Source organism: Hemitrygon akajei, chromosome 7 (assembly GCF_048418815.1).
Source record: "Hemitrygon akajei chromosome 7, sHemAka1.3, whole genome shotgun sequence".
Classification (NCBI taxonomy): Eukaryota; Metazoa; Chordata; class Chondrichthyes; order Myliobatiformes; family Dasyatidae; genus Hemitrygon; species Hemitrygon akajei.
The window spans coordinates 99,740,849-99,760,163 of NC_133130.1; the positions used below are offsets into that span (position 1 = coordinate 99,740,849).

Here is a 19,315-nt window from a genome sequence, read left to right on the forward strand (position 1 = left end):
AATTAAGGTATCTGTCTCCAGCACCAGTTCTGATTTAAGACCATAACACAAAGGAGCAGAATTAGGTCATTCAGACATTTAGTTTGCTCTGCCATTCTATCATGGCTGATTTATTATCCCTCTCAACCCCATTCTCTTGTCTTTTCTCCGTAACCTTTGGCCCCAATTAATCAAGAACCTATCAACCTCTGCTTTAAATATACCTAATGAACTGGCCTGCACAAGTGACTATGGAAATGAATTCCACAGATTCACCACCTTCTGGTTAAAGAAATTTTTCCTCATCTTCATTTAAATGGATATTCCTCAGTTCTGAGGCTGTGCCCTTTACACTCCCCCACTATAAGAAACATCCTTTCCATATCCACACTATCTTATCCTTTCCACATCCACACTATCTTGTCCTTTCAATGTTCGATATGTTTCAATGAGATAACCTTCTCATTTCTCTAAATTCCAACAAGTACAGACCCAGAGCCATCAAACACTCCTCATATGTTAACCATTTTATTCCTGAGGTTATTTGGACCCTCTCAATGCCAGCATGTCTTCTCTTAAATAAGGGGCCCAAAACTGCTCACAATACTTCAAGTGCAATTTGACCAATGCCTTATAAATCCTCAGGATTGAGTCCTTGTTCTTGCATACTAGTCCTCTTGAAATGAATGCTAACATTGCATTTACCTTCCTTACCACTGACTCAACCTGCAGGCTAACCTTTAAGGAACCCTGCATGCGGACTCCCAAGTCCCTATGCACCTCTGATTTTTAAACTTTCTCCCCATTTAGAAAATAGTCCACATCTTTATTCCTTCTACCAAAGTGCATGCCATGCACTTCCCTCCACTATATTCCAACTCCCATTTCTTTGCCTATTCCCCCACTCTGTATGAATCCTTCTGCAGACAACCTGCTTCATCAATATTGCCTGCCCCTTCGCTTATCTTTATATCATCTGCAGACTTGGTCACAAAGCCATCAATTCCTTCATTCAAATCATTCACATACAGTATAATGTAAAAAGAAGTGTTTCCACACCAAACCCGAGAGCATACCACTAGACACCGGCAGCCAACCAGAAAAGGCCCCCTTTATTCCCACTATTAGTCTCCTGCCAATCAGCCAAACTTCTATTCATGTACCTTTCTTGTATTACCATGGGCTCTTATCACGCTAAGCAGCCTTATGTGAGGCACCTCATCAAAGGTCTTCTGAAAATCAAAGTAAGTAACATCCACTTTCTTTTATCTATCCTGCCTGTTATTTCCTCAAGGAATTACAACAGATTTGAAAGGCAAGATTTCTCCTTGAGAAACCATGGTCTATTTTATCAGGTGCCTCAAAGTATCCAGAAACTTCAAAGTTAATAATAGACTCCAGCATCTTTCTAACCACTGAAGTCAGGCTAACTGGCTTATAATTTCCTTTCTTCTGTCTCCCTCCCTTCTTAAAGGGTGGAGTGACATTTAGAATATTCCAGTCCACTGGAACCATTCATGAAACTAGTGATTCCTGAAAGATTATTTCTAATGTCTTCACAATCTCTTCAAAATCTACCTCTTTCAGAACCCTGGGGTGTAGTCCATCTGTCCTATCTACCTTAAGACTTTTCAGATTCCCAAGCACTTTCTCCTGAGTAATAGCAATGATACTTATTTCCACTCTTCTCAACCATGCCCCCCCCCCCCCAACGTTCTTCTATTTCTGGCATGTCTTCCACAGTGTAGAATGACGCAAAATATTTATTAAGTTCATCCGCAATTTCTTTGTCCCCCATCACCACCCCTCCGGCGTCATTTTCCAGCAATCGATCTCCACTTTCATCTCTCTTTTACTCTTTATATAGGTATTAAAAAAATCTTCTTGTATTATTGGCTGGCTTATCTTCACATTTAATCTTTTCTCTATGGCTTTTTTTAGTTGCCTTCTGTTGGTTTTTAAAAACTTCTCAATCCTCTACCTTCCCACTAATCACTAATTATTATAATATTTTATACCCTCCCTTTGGCTTTCCCTCAACAGCAATGGTTACCTTATCCTCCCTTTAAAATACTCCATCTTTGGGATGTATCTTTCCTACACCATCCGAATTTCTTCAAGAAATACCAGCCATCCCGAGAGTTCCCTTCCAGTCAAATTTGGCTAGCTCCTCTCTCATGCCTCTAATTTCCTTTACTCCACTGTATACATCTGACTTTAGCTTCTCCATCTTAAACTGCAGGGTGAATTACTGTCTCCTAAGGGTTCTTTTACCTTAAGGTCCCTAATCAAATCTGAGTCATTACATGAGGCCCAATCCAGAATTGCTGTTCCCCTAGTCAGTGGGTCGAGGTAAAGCGTAAAACACAATCTACCTGTATATTGAAATACCCCATGCTTATTGCAACTCTGCCCATTTTACATGCCTTTTCTATCTCCCGTTCTTAGCTGGAGCTCATATCCTGGCTACTGTTCGGAGGCCTGAATATAACTCTCATCAGAATCTTTCTACCTTCGCAGTTTCTTAACTCTACCCACAAGTCTCTATATCTTCTGATCCTATATCACTGCTTTCTAAGGAATCAACTTCATTTTTTTACCAACAGAGCCACCTCACCCCCTCTGCTTACTGCCTGTCCTTTCGATACAATCTGTATCCTTGAATGTTAAGCTCCCAATTATGAGCTTTTTTCAGCCACAACACAGAAATGCCCATCTCTAACTGTGCTACAAGATCATCTACCGTATTCCGTATACTGCATGCATTAAAATATAATACCTTCAGTCCTATATTGATCATCCTTTTTGATTTTGGCTCCCTTTTACACTTTAACATCTCAAAGATTGCAATTTTGCTCTATTATCTACCTGTCCTTACACACAATCTCCTACACTATATCTAGTTGTATACCAACTGCCCCATCCTCAGCTCTTTCATTCTGGTTTCCATCACCCTGCTACATTAATTTAAATCCAGCCCCATTGCTCTAGCAAACCTGCCTGCAAGGACATTGGTTCAGGTATAACCCATCCATTTTATATAGATTATACCTTCCCTAAAAGAGATTCCAATGATCTGGAAATCTGAAACCCTGCCCTCTGCACCAATTCTTCAGTCATGCATTTATCTGCCAAGTCACCTTATTCTTACCCTCATGGGCACGTGGCACAGTCAGGAATCCAGAGATTACTATCCTTGAGGTCCTGCTTTTCAACTTCCTATATTCTCTCTTCAGGACCTCCAGCCTGTATCATTGGTACCAAAATGCACAATAACTTCTGGCTGTTCACCATCCCCCTTTACAATGCCTTTCACCTGAGGTGAGACGTCCCTGATTCTGGCACCTGGGAGGCAACATACCATCCAGGTGTCTGTTTCACGTCCACAGAATCTGCTTTCTCCTCCTCTATGGAATCACTCATCACTACTGCACTCTTCTTCTCCCTCCTTCCCTCTGAGCCACAGAGCCAGACAATGCCAGAGACCTGGTCACTGCAGCTTCCCCCTGGTAAGTTGCTCCTCCCACCCCCCCCCCCCACACCCAAATAGTATCCAAAGTAGTATACTTTTCATTAAGGGGAGCGGCCACAGGGGTACTCTACATTGGATGCCTATTCCATTTCCCTCTCCTGACAGTCACCCAGATACCAGCCTTCTGCAACTTAGGGGTGACAACCTCCCTGTATTCCTATCCTTCACCTTCTCATTTTCCCATATGAGCTCCATCTAGCTCCAGCTGCAGTTTCTTAACATGGTCTCTAAGGAGCTGCAGCTCGGTGCACTTCATAGTTATCAGGGAGACTCTGGAGGTCTCTCAGAGTCCCTTCATCTCACACAAAAACATACCACTATGTCTGAACTCATTCTGAGTACACTAGCTATGTATTAACAAAAAAAAACTTACGTGAAACTTACTTACTTACTCAGAACCTCTGCCTGTGCTTGCCCAAGCCTGTTTTCATCGAGTTCTGCTGAACCAAAGACTGATCACTCTAACACTGGCCCACTCCACTCTCTTCCTTTTATTGGTCCAATGCTGATGGCAGCCCATCGAAAAGAGCTCTGGAGCTCTTTTTAAACCTTGTGCTGCGTCATCAATGAACGACTTCTTGCACTGATTGCAGTCTGCTGATTTCTCCCACATTGTTCCACTAACTTAAAACTACATCCTCAAATTTGTGACCTTTCTGTGGATGAAGAGGGGTCCTATTTATCCAGACCCCTTATAAACTTAAATGGTTCAGTTAAGCCTCAACTCTTTTTTCAAAGAAAACAACCCCAATCTAGACAGTCTTTTCTTATAATTACAGGCTACCCTGAGTAACAAATAGGCACTGTTGCACCAATATCCATAAGTCAATTTTGTCCGTACATTAGAAAACACTCAATAATTACTTGATATGGTAATTATACTGATGCACCATCAATAACTCTCGGAGACGGGAGGTGAACGATAGGCTTTTATTAGCAGCAAAACGGAGCACAGCATCTCGGAGACTGAGGGGGGAGCAGTGCCTCCAATCGCCTTTATACAGGGGTCTGTGGGAGGAGCCACAGGAGCAGTCAGCAGAGGGGCATGTCCAGACAAGTATACATAGTTTACCACATATACCCACACAGTATTGTAATGAATGGCGTGAAAAGAAAATAAGATTGTTAAGTAAGAAAAGTTATGAAAAAGAAAAGACTAATTCTGTCATTAGTGTGTAGGAATTTTGAATTTAGTAATTTATGGGAGGCCTTTCACATACTGTCCATAAGTTGGGCTTTCATAACCCAAGGATGGCCTATAGAATTCAACTCTATGCCCGCTCAAGAGTATCACTTCATTCTTGCAGTATTGTAAGAATTGTACACAATATTCAAACTCTAAATATTGTTTTGTATAAATCTCCCCCAATTATGTGTGTTTCTATTTTATGTCTCAGCCAATTAAGGCAAATATACCATCTAATATTTTTAGTAAGTTGGATCACAGAAGGAAATTTAAAAAATCTAACATTCTCCTTCTCCTGACTAAATACTTACGACAGGTTCTTATTGTAACCAGCACATTGATTCATTGGAAGTACAAGCATAGAATATCACAACTCACTGGCACCTATTAAGACTATATCACTACCTGAATGAAAAACCTCAAATAGATCCACATCATTCATGCTATTTCAGGAACAAATGATTATTTTACTAATCACTGCCCAATATGCTCTGTTATCCTGCTCCAAAATAACAGTATCAACAGAAATGTTCCCACAAAAAGAACAAAGTTAAAGCACTCAAAGAACACACAGATGATTAATTAATGGTATTGGTTGTCAATTCACCAGTGTAGACTTTGCTCAATTGAGGAAAAGGCATGTTTGAAAACAAAAATCAACAGACCTCTCAATAAACTCAAATTCTACCAGGAAGCAGTGATACCTGCGCGCCAATCTGCTTCTCAGACCATGACTAACTGGAGCAGGCATCCTAAGGCACTGGAAGGATACTACAAAATCCTCAAAATTTACTGAATGGATAAGTGAATCAATGTTAGATTCTTATTTTAGACCACTGAATTCCTAATTTAGTTCAATCACCCCTATTGAGCAAGCCACATCAATTCCTTGTCCAGCTCCAAAACCTGCAAAAGATACTCTATTCCAAGTTTTGTCACAAGAAAAGTGCTCTGTGTCAAAGGTCAGCCATCCCATTAGGTTGATTGTGACTTGCAGGTCAAACCCAAATTTATTATCAAACCTTGTACATGTCACCAGATACTACACGGAGATTCATTTTCTTGCAGGCATTCACAGGAAACAAAAACAACAGAACAAATGAAAAACTGCACAAAAAGTCTGACAATCAATGAGCAAAAGAAGACAAACTGCGCAAATAAACATAAATAAATAAATAATATTGAAAACACGAGTTGTAGAGTCCTTGAAAGTGAGCACACAGGTTGTGCAATCAGTTCAAAGTTGAGGTGAGTAAAGTTTTCCCCACTGCTTCAGATGACAAATGGTTGAAGAGTAATAACTGTTCCTGAACCTGGTGCTGGGACCTAAGACTCCTGTACCTCCTTCACGATGGCAGAAGACAGCGTGGCATGGATTGTGGAGGTCCTTGATGATGCCAACTTCTAAGAAAACAGAGGCATTGTTGTGCCTTCTTTATCATCGATTTTGGAGGTAAAAATCGCAAAAAGTCGAAGACAGCAGTTGGCAAGTCTGTAGGTAGAGGCCCAAAAGTTGAGTCTTGAATCTAGCCAGGGACACTTGCTGGGAGGCCCACTTCTGTGGGTCTGAAACACCATTTCAGACCAGGGCCAAGGATTGGAGGCTTGGCTGTGTGTGTGGGTAGGAAGATGGTAAAGGGGCTTGTTTTACTGCTGTTTTGTTTTGTTCTGCTATTGTTACTGTTTGCATTGCTCTGTAAAACATTGTGGGCTGCCCTCAGCATACTCTTGGGTGTGTTTGTTGTTAATGCAAATGACACATTTCACTGTATGTTTCAATGTGCACCTAAGCTTGAAGGAATTTATTGTAACCAATTAACCTAACAACCAGCATGTCTTTTGCATATGGAAAGAAGCAGAGCAGCTAGGCTCTAAATCTACATTGTCAGGAGAATGTGTAAATTCTGTATAGACAGCACTGACAGAAAAAAAAAACAAACTCAAGCTTCTGAAGGTGTGAGGGTGCACTTTTGTGTGTCTTTCCCCTTTCCCACCAGGTAAAATATTGATATTATGGATAAGATGCAGAAGATAGTGACAAGATTCAACATTGCTTAATGTCATTTTCATTACAGACCACTTCCAGGGTGCCTCAAGGCGACTCATGTAGGAGTAGAACTCTCAATGGATATGATTAAATATTCTCGTTTCAGCCTGATACAGCTAAAAACTCAACCGTTTCCAAGGTCAGTACAGTCAACAAAGATGTCTTAATGTGTTTAAATGAACTATCGCTGCTTAGAACTGACGGAAACAATGCTGACTGGGGATGGATCCTTCGTAGGATTCCACTCAGGAAACGTGGCTGTAGGTCAGGGATACAAGTATGTTTAAGGAAACGTGGTTTTAAACTCTCAGTTCCAACTATCTTGCTGGCAAACGTGCAGTAAAATTGATGATCTCAGAGCTAGGGTGCTGAATCAGAGGGACATTAGGACCACGTGTATCCTTTGTTTCCTGGAATCCTGGTTAACCCCTTATGTACAAGATGCAGCATTTCAGATCGATGGGTTTACTATACACAGTCAGTATAGATCTATAGAGTCTCTCAAAAGCAGTGGTGGAGGAATATGCCTCATGATCAGTTCTTCTTGGTGCACAAATACATCAGTGCTGTCCCAATTCTGCTCACCAGACCTGGAACATCAGGCAGTTAAGTGCCATCCATTTTACCTATCACAGGAGATTTCCAGGATCATTAAACTTCAGGCCAATGTCAGTCAGGCTTTAGATGATCTGAACAATGGGATTAACATGCACGAAACAGTGCACCCTAACACCTCACCATCGTTTTGGGAGATTTTAACCAGGCCTGTCTGAAAAAAAATCAATAAACAACACATCAACACATCACTTGCAATACCAGAGGAAGCAACACACTGGGCCACTATTACATCACCATCAAGAATGCCTACCGTGCTATTCCACACCCTCACTTCGGGAAGTCTGATCACCTGGCTATACTTCTACTCCCTGTGTATAGGCAGAGACTGAAGACTGCAGCTCCAGCAGTGAGGACCAAGAAGGTATGGACAAGGGAAGCGCAGGAGCACTTACAGGACTGCTTTGAATCAATGGACTGAACTGTATTCAGGGATTCAGTTTCGAAACTGGATGAATATGCTGCAGTTGTTACCGACTTCATTGAAACCTGGGTGGATGAGTGTGTGTCTACAAAGACTTACTGTACATTCCCAAACCAAAAGCCGTGGATGAACCAGGAGGCATGTTGTCTGCTGAAGGCTAGAGCTGTGGCACTTAAGTTTGGCGAACCAGGTCTGTACCAGAAAACCAACTGTGATTTGAGGAGGACCATTTCAAAGGGGAAGAGACAATTTCAAACGAGGTTGGAGGTGACATCTGATGTAAGACAACTCCAGCAGGGTTTGTAAGATACTACTTTCTACAAAGCGAAACCTAAAAGCATGAACGGCAAGTTCCTGGGTGTCCAAGATCTCTGAGGACGTAACCTGGTCCCAACATATTGATGCAGTTATAAAGAAGGCAAGACAGCAACTATACTTCATTAGGAGTTTGAAGAGATTTGTATGTCAACAAGTACACTCAAGAGCTTATATAGATGTACTGTGGAAAGCGTACTGACAGGCTGCATCACTGTCTGGTATTGTGGGGGGGGGGGGGGGTGGGGGCTACTGCACAGGACCGAGAGAAGCTGCAGAGGGTTCTAAAGTTAGTCAGCTCCATCTTGGGTACTAGCCTACAAAGTACCCAGGACATCTTCAAGGAGCAGTGTCTCAGAAAGGCAGCATCAATTAGTAAGGATCTCCAGCACCCAGGCCATGCCCTTTTCTCATTGTTACCATCAGGTAGGAGGTACAAAAGCCTGAAGGCACACATTTAGCGATTCAGGAACAGCTTCTTCCCCTCTGCCATCCGATCCCTAAATGGGCATTGAACATGTAAACACCTCCTCACTTTTTTATATATATTATTTCTGTTTTTTGCACAATTATGCAGCACAAAAATAACACAATGAGATAAAGAACACAATAAAAAAACTCAATATACAGTACTGTGCAAAAATCTTAGGCACATAGAAATAGCTAGGGTGCCTATGACTTTGCACAGAATTGTAGAAATTTTATGTAGATAGATAGATAGATAGATAGATACTTTATTCATCCCCATGGGGAAATTCAACATTTTTTCCAATGTCCCATACACTTGTTGTAGCAAAAACTCATTACATACAATACTTAACTCAGTAATAATATGATATGCATCTAAATCACTAACTCAAAAAGCATTAATAATAGCTTTAAAAAAAAAGTTCTTAAGTCCTGGCAGTTGAATTGTAAAGCCTAATGGCATTGGGGAGTATTGACCTCTTCATCCTGTCTGAGGAGCATTGCATCGACAGTAACCTGTCGCTGAAACTGCTTCTCTGTCTCTGGATGGTGCTATGTAGAGGATGTAGATGGACTGTACTACTGCAAAAAAGAAATTCATGACAATGTGAGTGATGATAAACCTGATTCTAATATGGGCCTCTATTGGGGACTAAGAGTGGGAAGGGAGAGGGTAATCATGGTTAGAAAAGGGGAAGGAAAAGGGGAGGGAGTGGGAAGCACCAGAAAAACATTCTGTAATTATCAATAAATCAATTATTTAGAATCAAATGACTTTGCTTGATGTCTCAGAGGTAGTTGCATCTACACCCGCGCCAACCCCCTGCCCTTGGCATTTCTACTCTGCCACTTGTCCCACACCCCTCCTGTGGTGATCCACCTTCACCATTCCAATTTCCTTTATCCCACCAGATTTACAAACTTACTCTCCACTCCATGTTGACAAATACAGTACCAAACAAAAGTCTTAGGCATCCTAGCTGTAATAAAGCAATTATCCTCATTTAACCTATGACTTTTGAACAGTAATGTAAATACATAAGATACATTATATACATAGATTGATTGTATGCCCATAAAATGACAAAGGAGACTTCTTAATTACATGGTTCGCTTCTCAAAGTTGGTCTTGACTTTCAAGAAATACAGGTTTAAAGGGTATTATCAAGGTACAATAATCAACAAGAAGGGAAGCTTCTGTGTGCCTGAGAGGAAACATTTCCCATTACAGGGCGGCACTCCAAATGATTTGTGATTACAAAGATTCAACAGCAACCATTCTCTATTGGAGGCTGCTTGATTGATGGAGATTAGAATAGGAACTTCCTTACATATTATTTTATTTCCCCATAGGAATAAACTGTTGTATCACGGAAAGGATAAATGAGGATAAATTGCAGCAGACAAACACAGTTTGTAGCTTCAGAAAAGCAAAAGATGCAGATACAGGAAATCTAATATAAAATCAGAAGATGTTGGCAAAATACCACCACAGGAGATGTAACACTAGCCCTTTTACTTCTTCCTTTCTCACCATGCAAAGGACAGTTTTTCCAGGTGAAGCAGTGAATCCCTTGCACATATCAATCTAGTGTGCTATATTCCATGTTCAACTTCTGGTTTCCTCTATGTGGGAGAAACCAAATAGAGATTGGGTGAACCCTTTGGGAATTGCCTGTGTTTAGTTCACAGGGGTGATTCAGAGCTTCTAGCCATCTGCTACTTTAATTCCCCTCTCACCTTTCTGGTTTTGACCTCCAGCACTCTTGAAATGAGATTCAATATAAATTTGAGGAACACCTTTGCATCAGGGCATATTGCAACCTTCAGGATTCATCACAGAATTATCCCACTAGAGGAAACTCGGCTCTTTAATTGGTTGTCTGGTCTGCCATTGTCTGACTGCCTTTGTCTTTCTATCAACATATCCTTACTAGTTGAACATGTCTCACAGCTTTGTCTTCAGGAACACATAAGAGGACACTTGATGGGTCAACTGGCCAACTTCAGCTCCTATGTCTTATGGACACACCAGGAAGCATAATGGGCTTCTAACTGCCATTTTAGCTCATGGGATCTTACCATATGAGTAAATTCTATTTGTTCTGCCAATATCTCTCCTACCTCTGCTTCTGAAAAATTGCTTAACCACCTTTATACTTGCTTTATACTTTTGACTCTGTGGCTAAAGTTTGCTGATGACACTACTGTTGTCAGCAAAATCAAAGATGGTGACGGTGATAGAAGGGCTGTGTGGTGCCACAACAACCTCTCACTCAATGTCAGCAAGACCAATGAGCTGATTATTGACTTCAGGAGGAAGAAACTGGAATCCCTGAGCCAGTCCTCATCTGGGGAAATCAAAGATAAAGAGGATCACTAACTTTAAATTCCTTAGTGTCATCATTTCAGGTAACCTGTCCTGCGCCCAGCACACAATTACAAAGAAAGCATGGCAGCACCTTTACTTCCTAAGAACTTTGCAAAGATCTGGCATGACATCTAATACTTTAACAAAGTTATATTGATGTGTGGTGGACAGTATATTGACTGGCATGGAAAAAACAATGCCATTGAAGGGGAAATCCTACAAACAGTAGTGGATGTGGCCCAATTCATCATGGGTAAAGCCCTCCACTCCATTGAATATATCTACATGGAATGTTATCACAGAAAAGCAGCATCCATCATCAGGGACCACCACCCAGATCATGTTCTCTTCTTGTTGCTGCCATCAGGAAGGTGGTACAGGAGCCTTAGGACTCACTACCAGATTCAGGAATAGTTATTACCCCTCAACCATCAGGCTCTTGAACCAGAGGGGATAACTTCACTCAACTTCGCTTGCCCCATCACTGAACTATTCCCCACAAGCTGTGAATTCACTTTCAGCGACTCTTCAATTCATGTTCTTGATATTTAATGGGTTTTTTTCTCATTTGTATTTGCAGTTTGTTGTCCCTTGCACATTGGTTGCTGGTCTAAGGTGCGGTCTTTCGTTGATTCTATTATGGCTCTTGGATTTACTGAGTATGCCAGCAAGAAAACAAATCTCAGGGTTGTACATGGTGACATATATGCATTTTGATAATAAATTTACTATGAACTTTGAATTAACATTGTTTTTCTTTTTTCCCCACTTCTGGCAAAGGGTTCAGGCCTGAAACATTAATTATCTTCCCATGCATGCTGCTGAGTGTTTCCAGCAAATTTTGTTTTTATTTATAATTTAATCTCACCTTGAATAGGAATAAAAAAAACTTCCTCTAAATGACAATGATACATGATCAACCAGATTGCCTCTGCAAACTACAAATGCATGCTTCCATTTCTTGTAACACATCCATTTGGTGCTGGCAGTCTCTTCAAATTTATGTCATGCACTGCTAATTGAACTAGAAATGACAAATTATCACCATTTAAATTTGCAAAGCAGAAACTGTTCAGAACCAAAATTACTCCATTACTGAAGGTTCAAATCACATTCACAGCTTTTACTGCAAACAGAAGCTTTAATTCGAAAAAAGGTGTTAATTTACAAATCTGTTGAAAGATTTAATTTTTATTTACTACAAAGGTCATAGTTTAGTCATTCCTACTATATCACAATGCTTTGTTTGCCAGGTTTACAGTACTGTTTTAATAATCACAGATCTGTGTCTACTTTTTCTATCATAATACAGTGGAAAATGCTGCCCTTAAAATACACTTCACTGTAGCTCAATTTAATGTTTCTATCGCTATCATTTTTTCTGCAAATCAATTTCTATGTTCCAAATGAATTGCTAATTTGTAGTAATTTTACAACATGTTTAAAAGTTATTACAATTTTATAATCACAATTTAATGCACAACTTCAAAACAAATCTACATTTTTCATCCATTTTAGAACTAATTCAGAATCTATCATTTCTCTTCTTCAATGAATTGTAATTTAAAATGAATCAGACTCAGCAAAGCACTCAATTATTATCTAGACAATCTTCAACAGAAGTTTGAAAAACTAGTATAAAATCTCACATATAATTGTTTGAAAGACTCCCAACATTGACGATAGGAAACAGGGAGAATAATACAATGACTGATGAATAGCAACAACTCAAATACTGAAGTTCACGATATTAAACTTCAACTACGAGTGAGTGTTCAAATAGTAGAGAAAAGCCCCAGCCATTAATATTCAACTAGGCACCAATGTTATGCAAGTGTCCCCCCTATACTGTGAACATGGATTGACCTAACATCTCACAATCCAGTTTACAGATGAATGAGACTGATTCTGTCAATGGATCCCACCATGAAATAATATGTTATAGGCTTTTTATTTTCTAATATTGTATCCAAAGAGTTGATTAACATAGCTCATCATTGCATTACCCATTTTAATCAGCCCTCATAACCAGAATTTCAATTTGAAGTTGCTCCTTAGCCTCTTAGATAATCAAGCAGAAATTTCCATACAACAACGTATTAGCTACCAGAATTTATATGACTAATTATTTTGAGATTAGACTATTAGAATGTTCTAATATTTGTACAAGAAAAACGCATTCAAACCTATCCAGTTAAATCACACTCACCTTCTTCTTGTCCCTCATTGAGCCTTTTCCTCGCACCATAATCTTGCATCCAGTCTCTGCTTCCAACTGTTTTGCTGTTAGTCCTCTGGGTCCAAGAATTCTTCCAACAAAGTTGAACTAAGTTGTTAACAGAGAAAAAATATCCATGACTAAAATATTTAAACAACAGCATGATATTTTTGGAAATTGCACTAATTTTCTTTTAATTAAACTGCCCTCAGCATTACAAATTGAACATTAGGTTCTGTAAATTGGAAGTGAAACAAACATAGGAATAGGAAGGAATTGGAATAGGAAGCAAACATTATTATGAAAAATAGTGTACTACTCATAATCAACATGGCCTTTGAGATGTTGAACTACTTCATCCTGCTCGAATGCCATCACATTCACTTTGTTATCTATCCAGTTGTGGCTGGAGAATCTATTGGTTATTAGATTTTAAGAGAATTATTGAATCTGGCGTGAGTGCAGGAACAGAACATGGAGGTGAATGATCAGCCATGGTTTTACTGACAGGAGGAGCAGACACAAACTGTCAAAACATTTTGCTCCATTAATCTCCTGTAACATCTTATGTCCTGCGCCTTTGTTGTTCTTGGTGGATTCACTCTGGCCTTTTATCATATACAACATATTTTTGTGACAACATCCAAACCCACATCATCAGTTTCAATATCTATGGTGAACACACACAATTCCATAAACAATTGTTATATCACTATCTAATACAGGAATGAGTGAAGATTTTACAGACTAATTATTGAAAGGACCAATCATCATTAGCTCCAATGGCAAACTGGGCTTCCTAGCAATAAACTCCATGCTCTCCATTCTCCAAATTTGTTCCTGCCTCAGTGTATCTGGGTTTGAAACCCTCATTCACATTCCTATTACCTCCTCATGTCTATCACAATGGACACCTGGTCAACTACCACATTTTACACTCTGGAAAATTATCTGAAATTCAGTTGACTGCATCCTAACTTGCACCAAGCTCTATTTACTGTCATGCCTATGCGTGACTTTAAAGTTTTCATGCTCATTACTAAATTCCTACAGCCTCATGCTCCACTTTCTCCTTCAGCATCATAACCTTGCTAGATGTTAGCAGTTTGGGAATTCTGGACATTGATACAACTAACTTTTTGTTCAACTGCCATAGGCTTAACTTCCAGGAAACCTCTAAGCTCTGAAATTTTCCTCTAAAAACCTCGTTTTTTAAAAAAAATTCACTTTTGTCTCCTTTAACTTGTCTTTTGAAACCTGTCTTTTTGGCTAAGCTTTTGGACTTTTGCCCCAACATCCACATAACTTAGTCCCAAATTTTGTTCAATAATGCTCCTTTGAAGTGACTTGATATTTACAGTGTTAAAGGTGCAACATCAATACAAGTAATTGTTTTGAAATACCTTGGATCTGGAAATTGTGCTGAAATACTCTGGTAGCTATCATATTTCAAATGATTGCAAATGAGTCAACAGAAGACCAATTTGCAATACTATTTCATTCAACTAGAGATCTAGTCTAGATCCTAAATTTTATTTTACCATAGTCTAAGTAGTGCTAAAAATCATCTGTCTTTACATACTTCTATTTGGTTGCCTTATATTGTTTAAATAGCTATTTTTCTCATGCAAGCTGATTTTAGTAGAACCTGGTGAAATGATTGTTCAATATCGTTTCCTAGAATAAATTTAATTTGCTCTCAGCAATTAAAAATATGAGTGGGAGTTGGCAGAAAGAATAAATGGAAAATCATGTGGTAGAAGGGGTGGAAATAGTAGTCAGTGATGGCGGGGCGGGGTGAGGCGGGGGAGAGGAAATTATAGTGAGAAATTTAGTGAGGAACAAAGAGATCTTCAAGACAGTCAGCGAAACCCACCTTCAGCTGCAATTTAACAAATTTAAATTTTCCCTTTCTACATATTATCCTAAAGTGCAAATATCAAGAGGAAAGGAGAGGTAGGAGTGGGGTTTCAGGTTATTGTCAGATTTCCATTTTAATTCAGGGACGGGTGGATGCATAGTCCTCATTTCACAGTGGACTCTCAGGCAACTTCAGTCAGAGCTCTACCTGCTCACAAAAGGTTTGAGATTGCTGTTCTTTGGGAGCAGAGATTTTACACCTGGAAGAGCAATGTTGCTCTGTATTCAAACTGATACTGGTTGGAGGCTTTAAGTCCCATAAGAGAACAAGAAGTACTGTTAACAGTACCTCTGCTCCTGCTATTGGTACTCTGGTAATGGTCTCACATGAGCCACAGAACACCTACCACAACAATAACCACTTAGCTCAAGACTACACAGTCATTCTGCGCTTTGAGCTGCTTTTGGTCTTCCACTGTGTCAATTGCTCTTGCTAACACAGAAAAACAGAATCATCAGTCTAGGTGGGTGTTCGGCATTAAAATGTTAAGGACAGCAAACAAATTGAAAAATTACCAGTAAGGACTAACACAAGCAATACACAGCAAAGTGGAGGAACTCAGCAGCTCAAGGAGCATCTATGAAGGAAAATGGATAGCCAATATATAAGATTAAGACCCTGAATCTGAAAGGAAAGATAAAAGGGGAGATAGGCAGTATAAAAAGCTGGAGTGATGAGGTGTAGTAAGAGCTAGCAGGTATAGGTGGATACAGATGAGGGGATATTAGACAAATTGGCAAAGGGGGAAATAGGAAAAGTACCAGAAGATGGGAGGTAATAGATGGAAATACAAAGTACTGAAAATAATGGATGCTGATAAGAAAGTAAGGTGGAGTTGGAATCGAGGGAAAGAGTGAGGGAGGGAACCAACTAGAGAATGGGAAGCTGAAAAGGGTGGAGGAAGAGAATGAGACAGTGTTATAGGTGCTAGTTAGATCAGGAGGAAAGAAAAAAGGGACAGAGGGAATAAGTTGGAGAATTCAATGTTCATGTTACTGGTTGCATACAACTCAAGTGGAATATTAAGTGTCATTTTTTGAGTTTGCTTTTTGCTGCACCATGGCAGTAAGAAGTCCAGAAGGGTCAGAGACGGATCTGGGGGTGGAGAGGAAGTTAGTAACAAAGTGAATGAAACTGCTAAGTTCACCACTAGTCCAGGGAGTAGCACCAATTGTCATCAATGCAGCAGAGAATGAGTCAAGGATCAACCTGGATAGGTTTGGAGTATGGACTGCTCCATGTTGCCAATGAAAAGCAGGCATTATTGGGCTTATGCAAGTAACCATTCTGAACCTTAGATTTGGAGAAAATGGGAGAAGTCAAAAGATAAATTGTTAGATGTAAGCACAGATCTTACCAGATAGGGCAGCCTTTCTCAACCTTTTTGCCAAATAGTTTTCAGGTCACAGGGAATCTCTGCATAAAAAATTATATCTACAGCTCACGATACGTTAAAGTGATCAGTTAAGTTGTAGATATAATCCAAAAACAACTGTCAATGCTCTTTTGAGTAGGGAAAACATTTTTTGGCCAACCTTTTTTTTAAAAAAAACTGGTAGTTCAACTTAACTCACTTTTCTTGAAATTAATCTCTTTCTTTCATAGTAAATTTCTGTTAAATAATTGGCTTAAGCCAAAAGGGATTTAATTTTTCTAAAGATAGGCTCAGTAAATTTAATTTAAATAAGGTTGTAAATTGATTTTAATTAATGTTATTTACAATATGAAAATTTATTGACAATGTTGAATAGTAAAGTTACTAAAAACCCGAAGCCAAGGCAACAAAGTTCCTCCAAGACAGACCTTTTGTTTCAAGATATGGAGCAAAAACATTAAATATATCTTGGCCTTTGCTTGTTTCAGGCAGATCTTTCCAACAGAAAAAGTTTTCTTCAATTTCACCATCATTTACAAACCTTACAAATGCTACAACATGACATTTATTGGTGAAATCTGCTGACTTATTAGCATGGATAGAGAAGCTGACATGATGAAGGGTCTTGGCCTGAAACGTCAACTGTACTCTTTTCCACAGATGCTGCCTACCCTGCTCAGTTCCTCTAGTATGTGTGTGTGTGTGTGTGTGTGTGTGTGTGTGTGTGTGTGTGTGTGTGTGTGTGTGTGTGTGTGTGTGTGTGTGTGTGTGTGTGTGTGTGTGTGTGTGTGTGTGTGTGTGTGTGTGTGTGTGTGTGTGTGTGTGTGCTTAGATTTTCAGCATCTGTAGATTTTATCTTCATTATTGCTTAGAGAAACTATTGTTCTTCAGTTTATCACATGAAACCACTTCAGCATCATATGACACATATCAATATGTTGACTTATGGTGCTGTTGGAGAGTGAAACCTTTTGAATTTCTTATACTGCATCTTGTCCTAGCATTTTACTCACTGTAATTTGACATGCTGGCATTATTAGGTTCTTATCAACTGTGTGACTTTCCCCTCTCTGGGTAATAGGTTCTGCTACTAAATAACTTGCTTCCTGAACTGACTGCAACTTTAATAGCAAAGCTTTACTTTGTTTACTTTGAGATTCCAATAGCTATTTAAAATAATCAACACTTCCAGGTATCACATGGCTGTTAATGTGTAGTTAAGTGTCTTTTCAATGTTGCTGGAGTCACTGCAGCATTTCTATGTTGCTTGTCACAGACTAAGGCACATTAGAAAAAGACAACTTGGAACACCAGTCCATGTAGAACCCATTGATAAATAGCTTTCATTGTACAGACAGACTTTTTTTGCGTCCATTGTAGCACTAGTCCAGTGAAATGACTCAGAAGATTGTACCATCAGACATGTCTATAAAACACAGCAGTTAATAAAATATAAAAAAGTATGGCATAATAAATAACTAAATGAGAAAACCACTACTGAGTCATGGTGCATAGAAATTCCTTCTTTAGAATAAAAATTTTGCACCAGTAGTTTGTTCACTAGATGGGCTAAATGGCCTAATTCTGTTCCTGTATTTTATTATCTCGTAAGTCAGTTGGCAGCATGAAAGGGGAAGTTAGGGGAGGTAAAATGGGAGGGAGTGGCTGATATCACAACCCATGTTGGGCAAGTCCATTCAAAGCTCTGAAAACACACTTCACATTCCTCATCAGCCTACTGCCCTCCCCTTTGTGCAATACATGGGGAAGTGGGGAAGAGAGAGGATAAGACAATATGGAGTAGCACAGGAGTGATTAAATATCCTTAGAGGTTAACGCTGAGGTTGTAATTAAATCTTTATTTCAAATCTAACTCCAAATAGTTTAATTGAAATTATAAAATGTCCGTATAGGAAAAAAAGGGAAGTCAAAGCCACCATAAAAGCAAAAGAGAGGGCATATAATAGAGTAAAAAATAGTGGGAAATTAAGGGATTGGGAAACTTTGAACAACAAGCAGAAGGGAACTAAAAAAAAGCCATGGGGGGGGGGAGGAGATAAAATATTAAGATAAGCTAGCCAACAATGTTAAAGAGGATACCAAAAGCTTTTTTCAGGTAAATATAAAGTAAAAGAGATGACAGTAGATATTAGACTGCTGGAAAATGATGCTGGAGAGGTAGTAATGGAGAGTAAGTGGTGGATGAACTGAATAAATATTTTGCATCAGTCTTCGCTGTGGAAGACACTAACAGTATGCTAGAAGTATGAGAGTGTCAGGGGGCAGATATACTAGGGAGAAGGTGCTTGGAGAAACAAAAAGATCTGGAGTTAGACAAGTCACCTGGACCAGAAGGACTACACCCCAGGGTTCTGAAATGGGGCATTGAAGAGATTGTACAGGCATTAGTAACTATCTTTCAAAAATCACTAAATTCTGGAATGGTTCCAGAGGACTGGAAAATTGCAAATGCCATTCCACTCTACAAAAAGGGAGAAAGGCAAAAGAAAGTTAAATGTAGGCTAGTTAGTTTGACCTCAGTGGTTGGGAAGATGTTGGGAGTCCATTGTTCAGCAAGCAATTTCAGTGTACTTGTAGGCATATGGCACAAAGGGCCAAAGTCAGCATTGTTTTCTCAAGCGAAAACCTTGCCTGACAAATCTGTTAGAATTCTTCAAGGAAATAACAAGTAGGATAGACAAAGGAGAATCAGTGGATGTTGTGTATTTAGATTTTCAGAAAGCCTTTGATAAGGTGCTGCATATGAAGCTGCTTAATGAGCCCATGGTATTCTAGGAAAGATACTAGCATGGACAGATCATTTGCTGATTGGCAGGAAGCAAAATAGTGGGAATAAAGAGCTT

The 19,315-nt window shown here is 39.4% G+C and overlaps 1 protein-coding gene across 10 annotated transcripts in view; it reads right to left on the reverse strand.

Annotated features, from left to right (window-relative positions):
* Positions 1 to 19,315, reverse strand: part of LOC140730738 (KH domain-containing RNA-binding protein QKI) — a 548,106-nt gene that overhangs the window by 260,204 nt on the left and 268,587 nt on the right. For all 10 annotated transcript variants that reach the window (XR_012099664.1, XM_073051568.1, XM_073051567.1 and 7 more), the window contains exon 3: positions 13,147 to 13,263. Coding sequence is in view for 9 of the 10 variants with exons in the window: in XM_073051568.1 (XP_072907669.1) it covers positions 13,147 to 13,263 (117 nt within the window). In the remaining variant the exon portion in view is untranslated. The remainder of the gene's footprint in view (positions 1 to 13,146; positions 13,264 to 19,315) is intronic.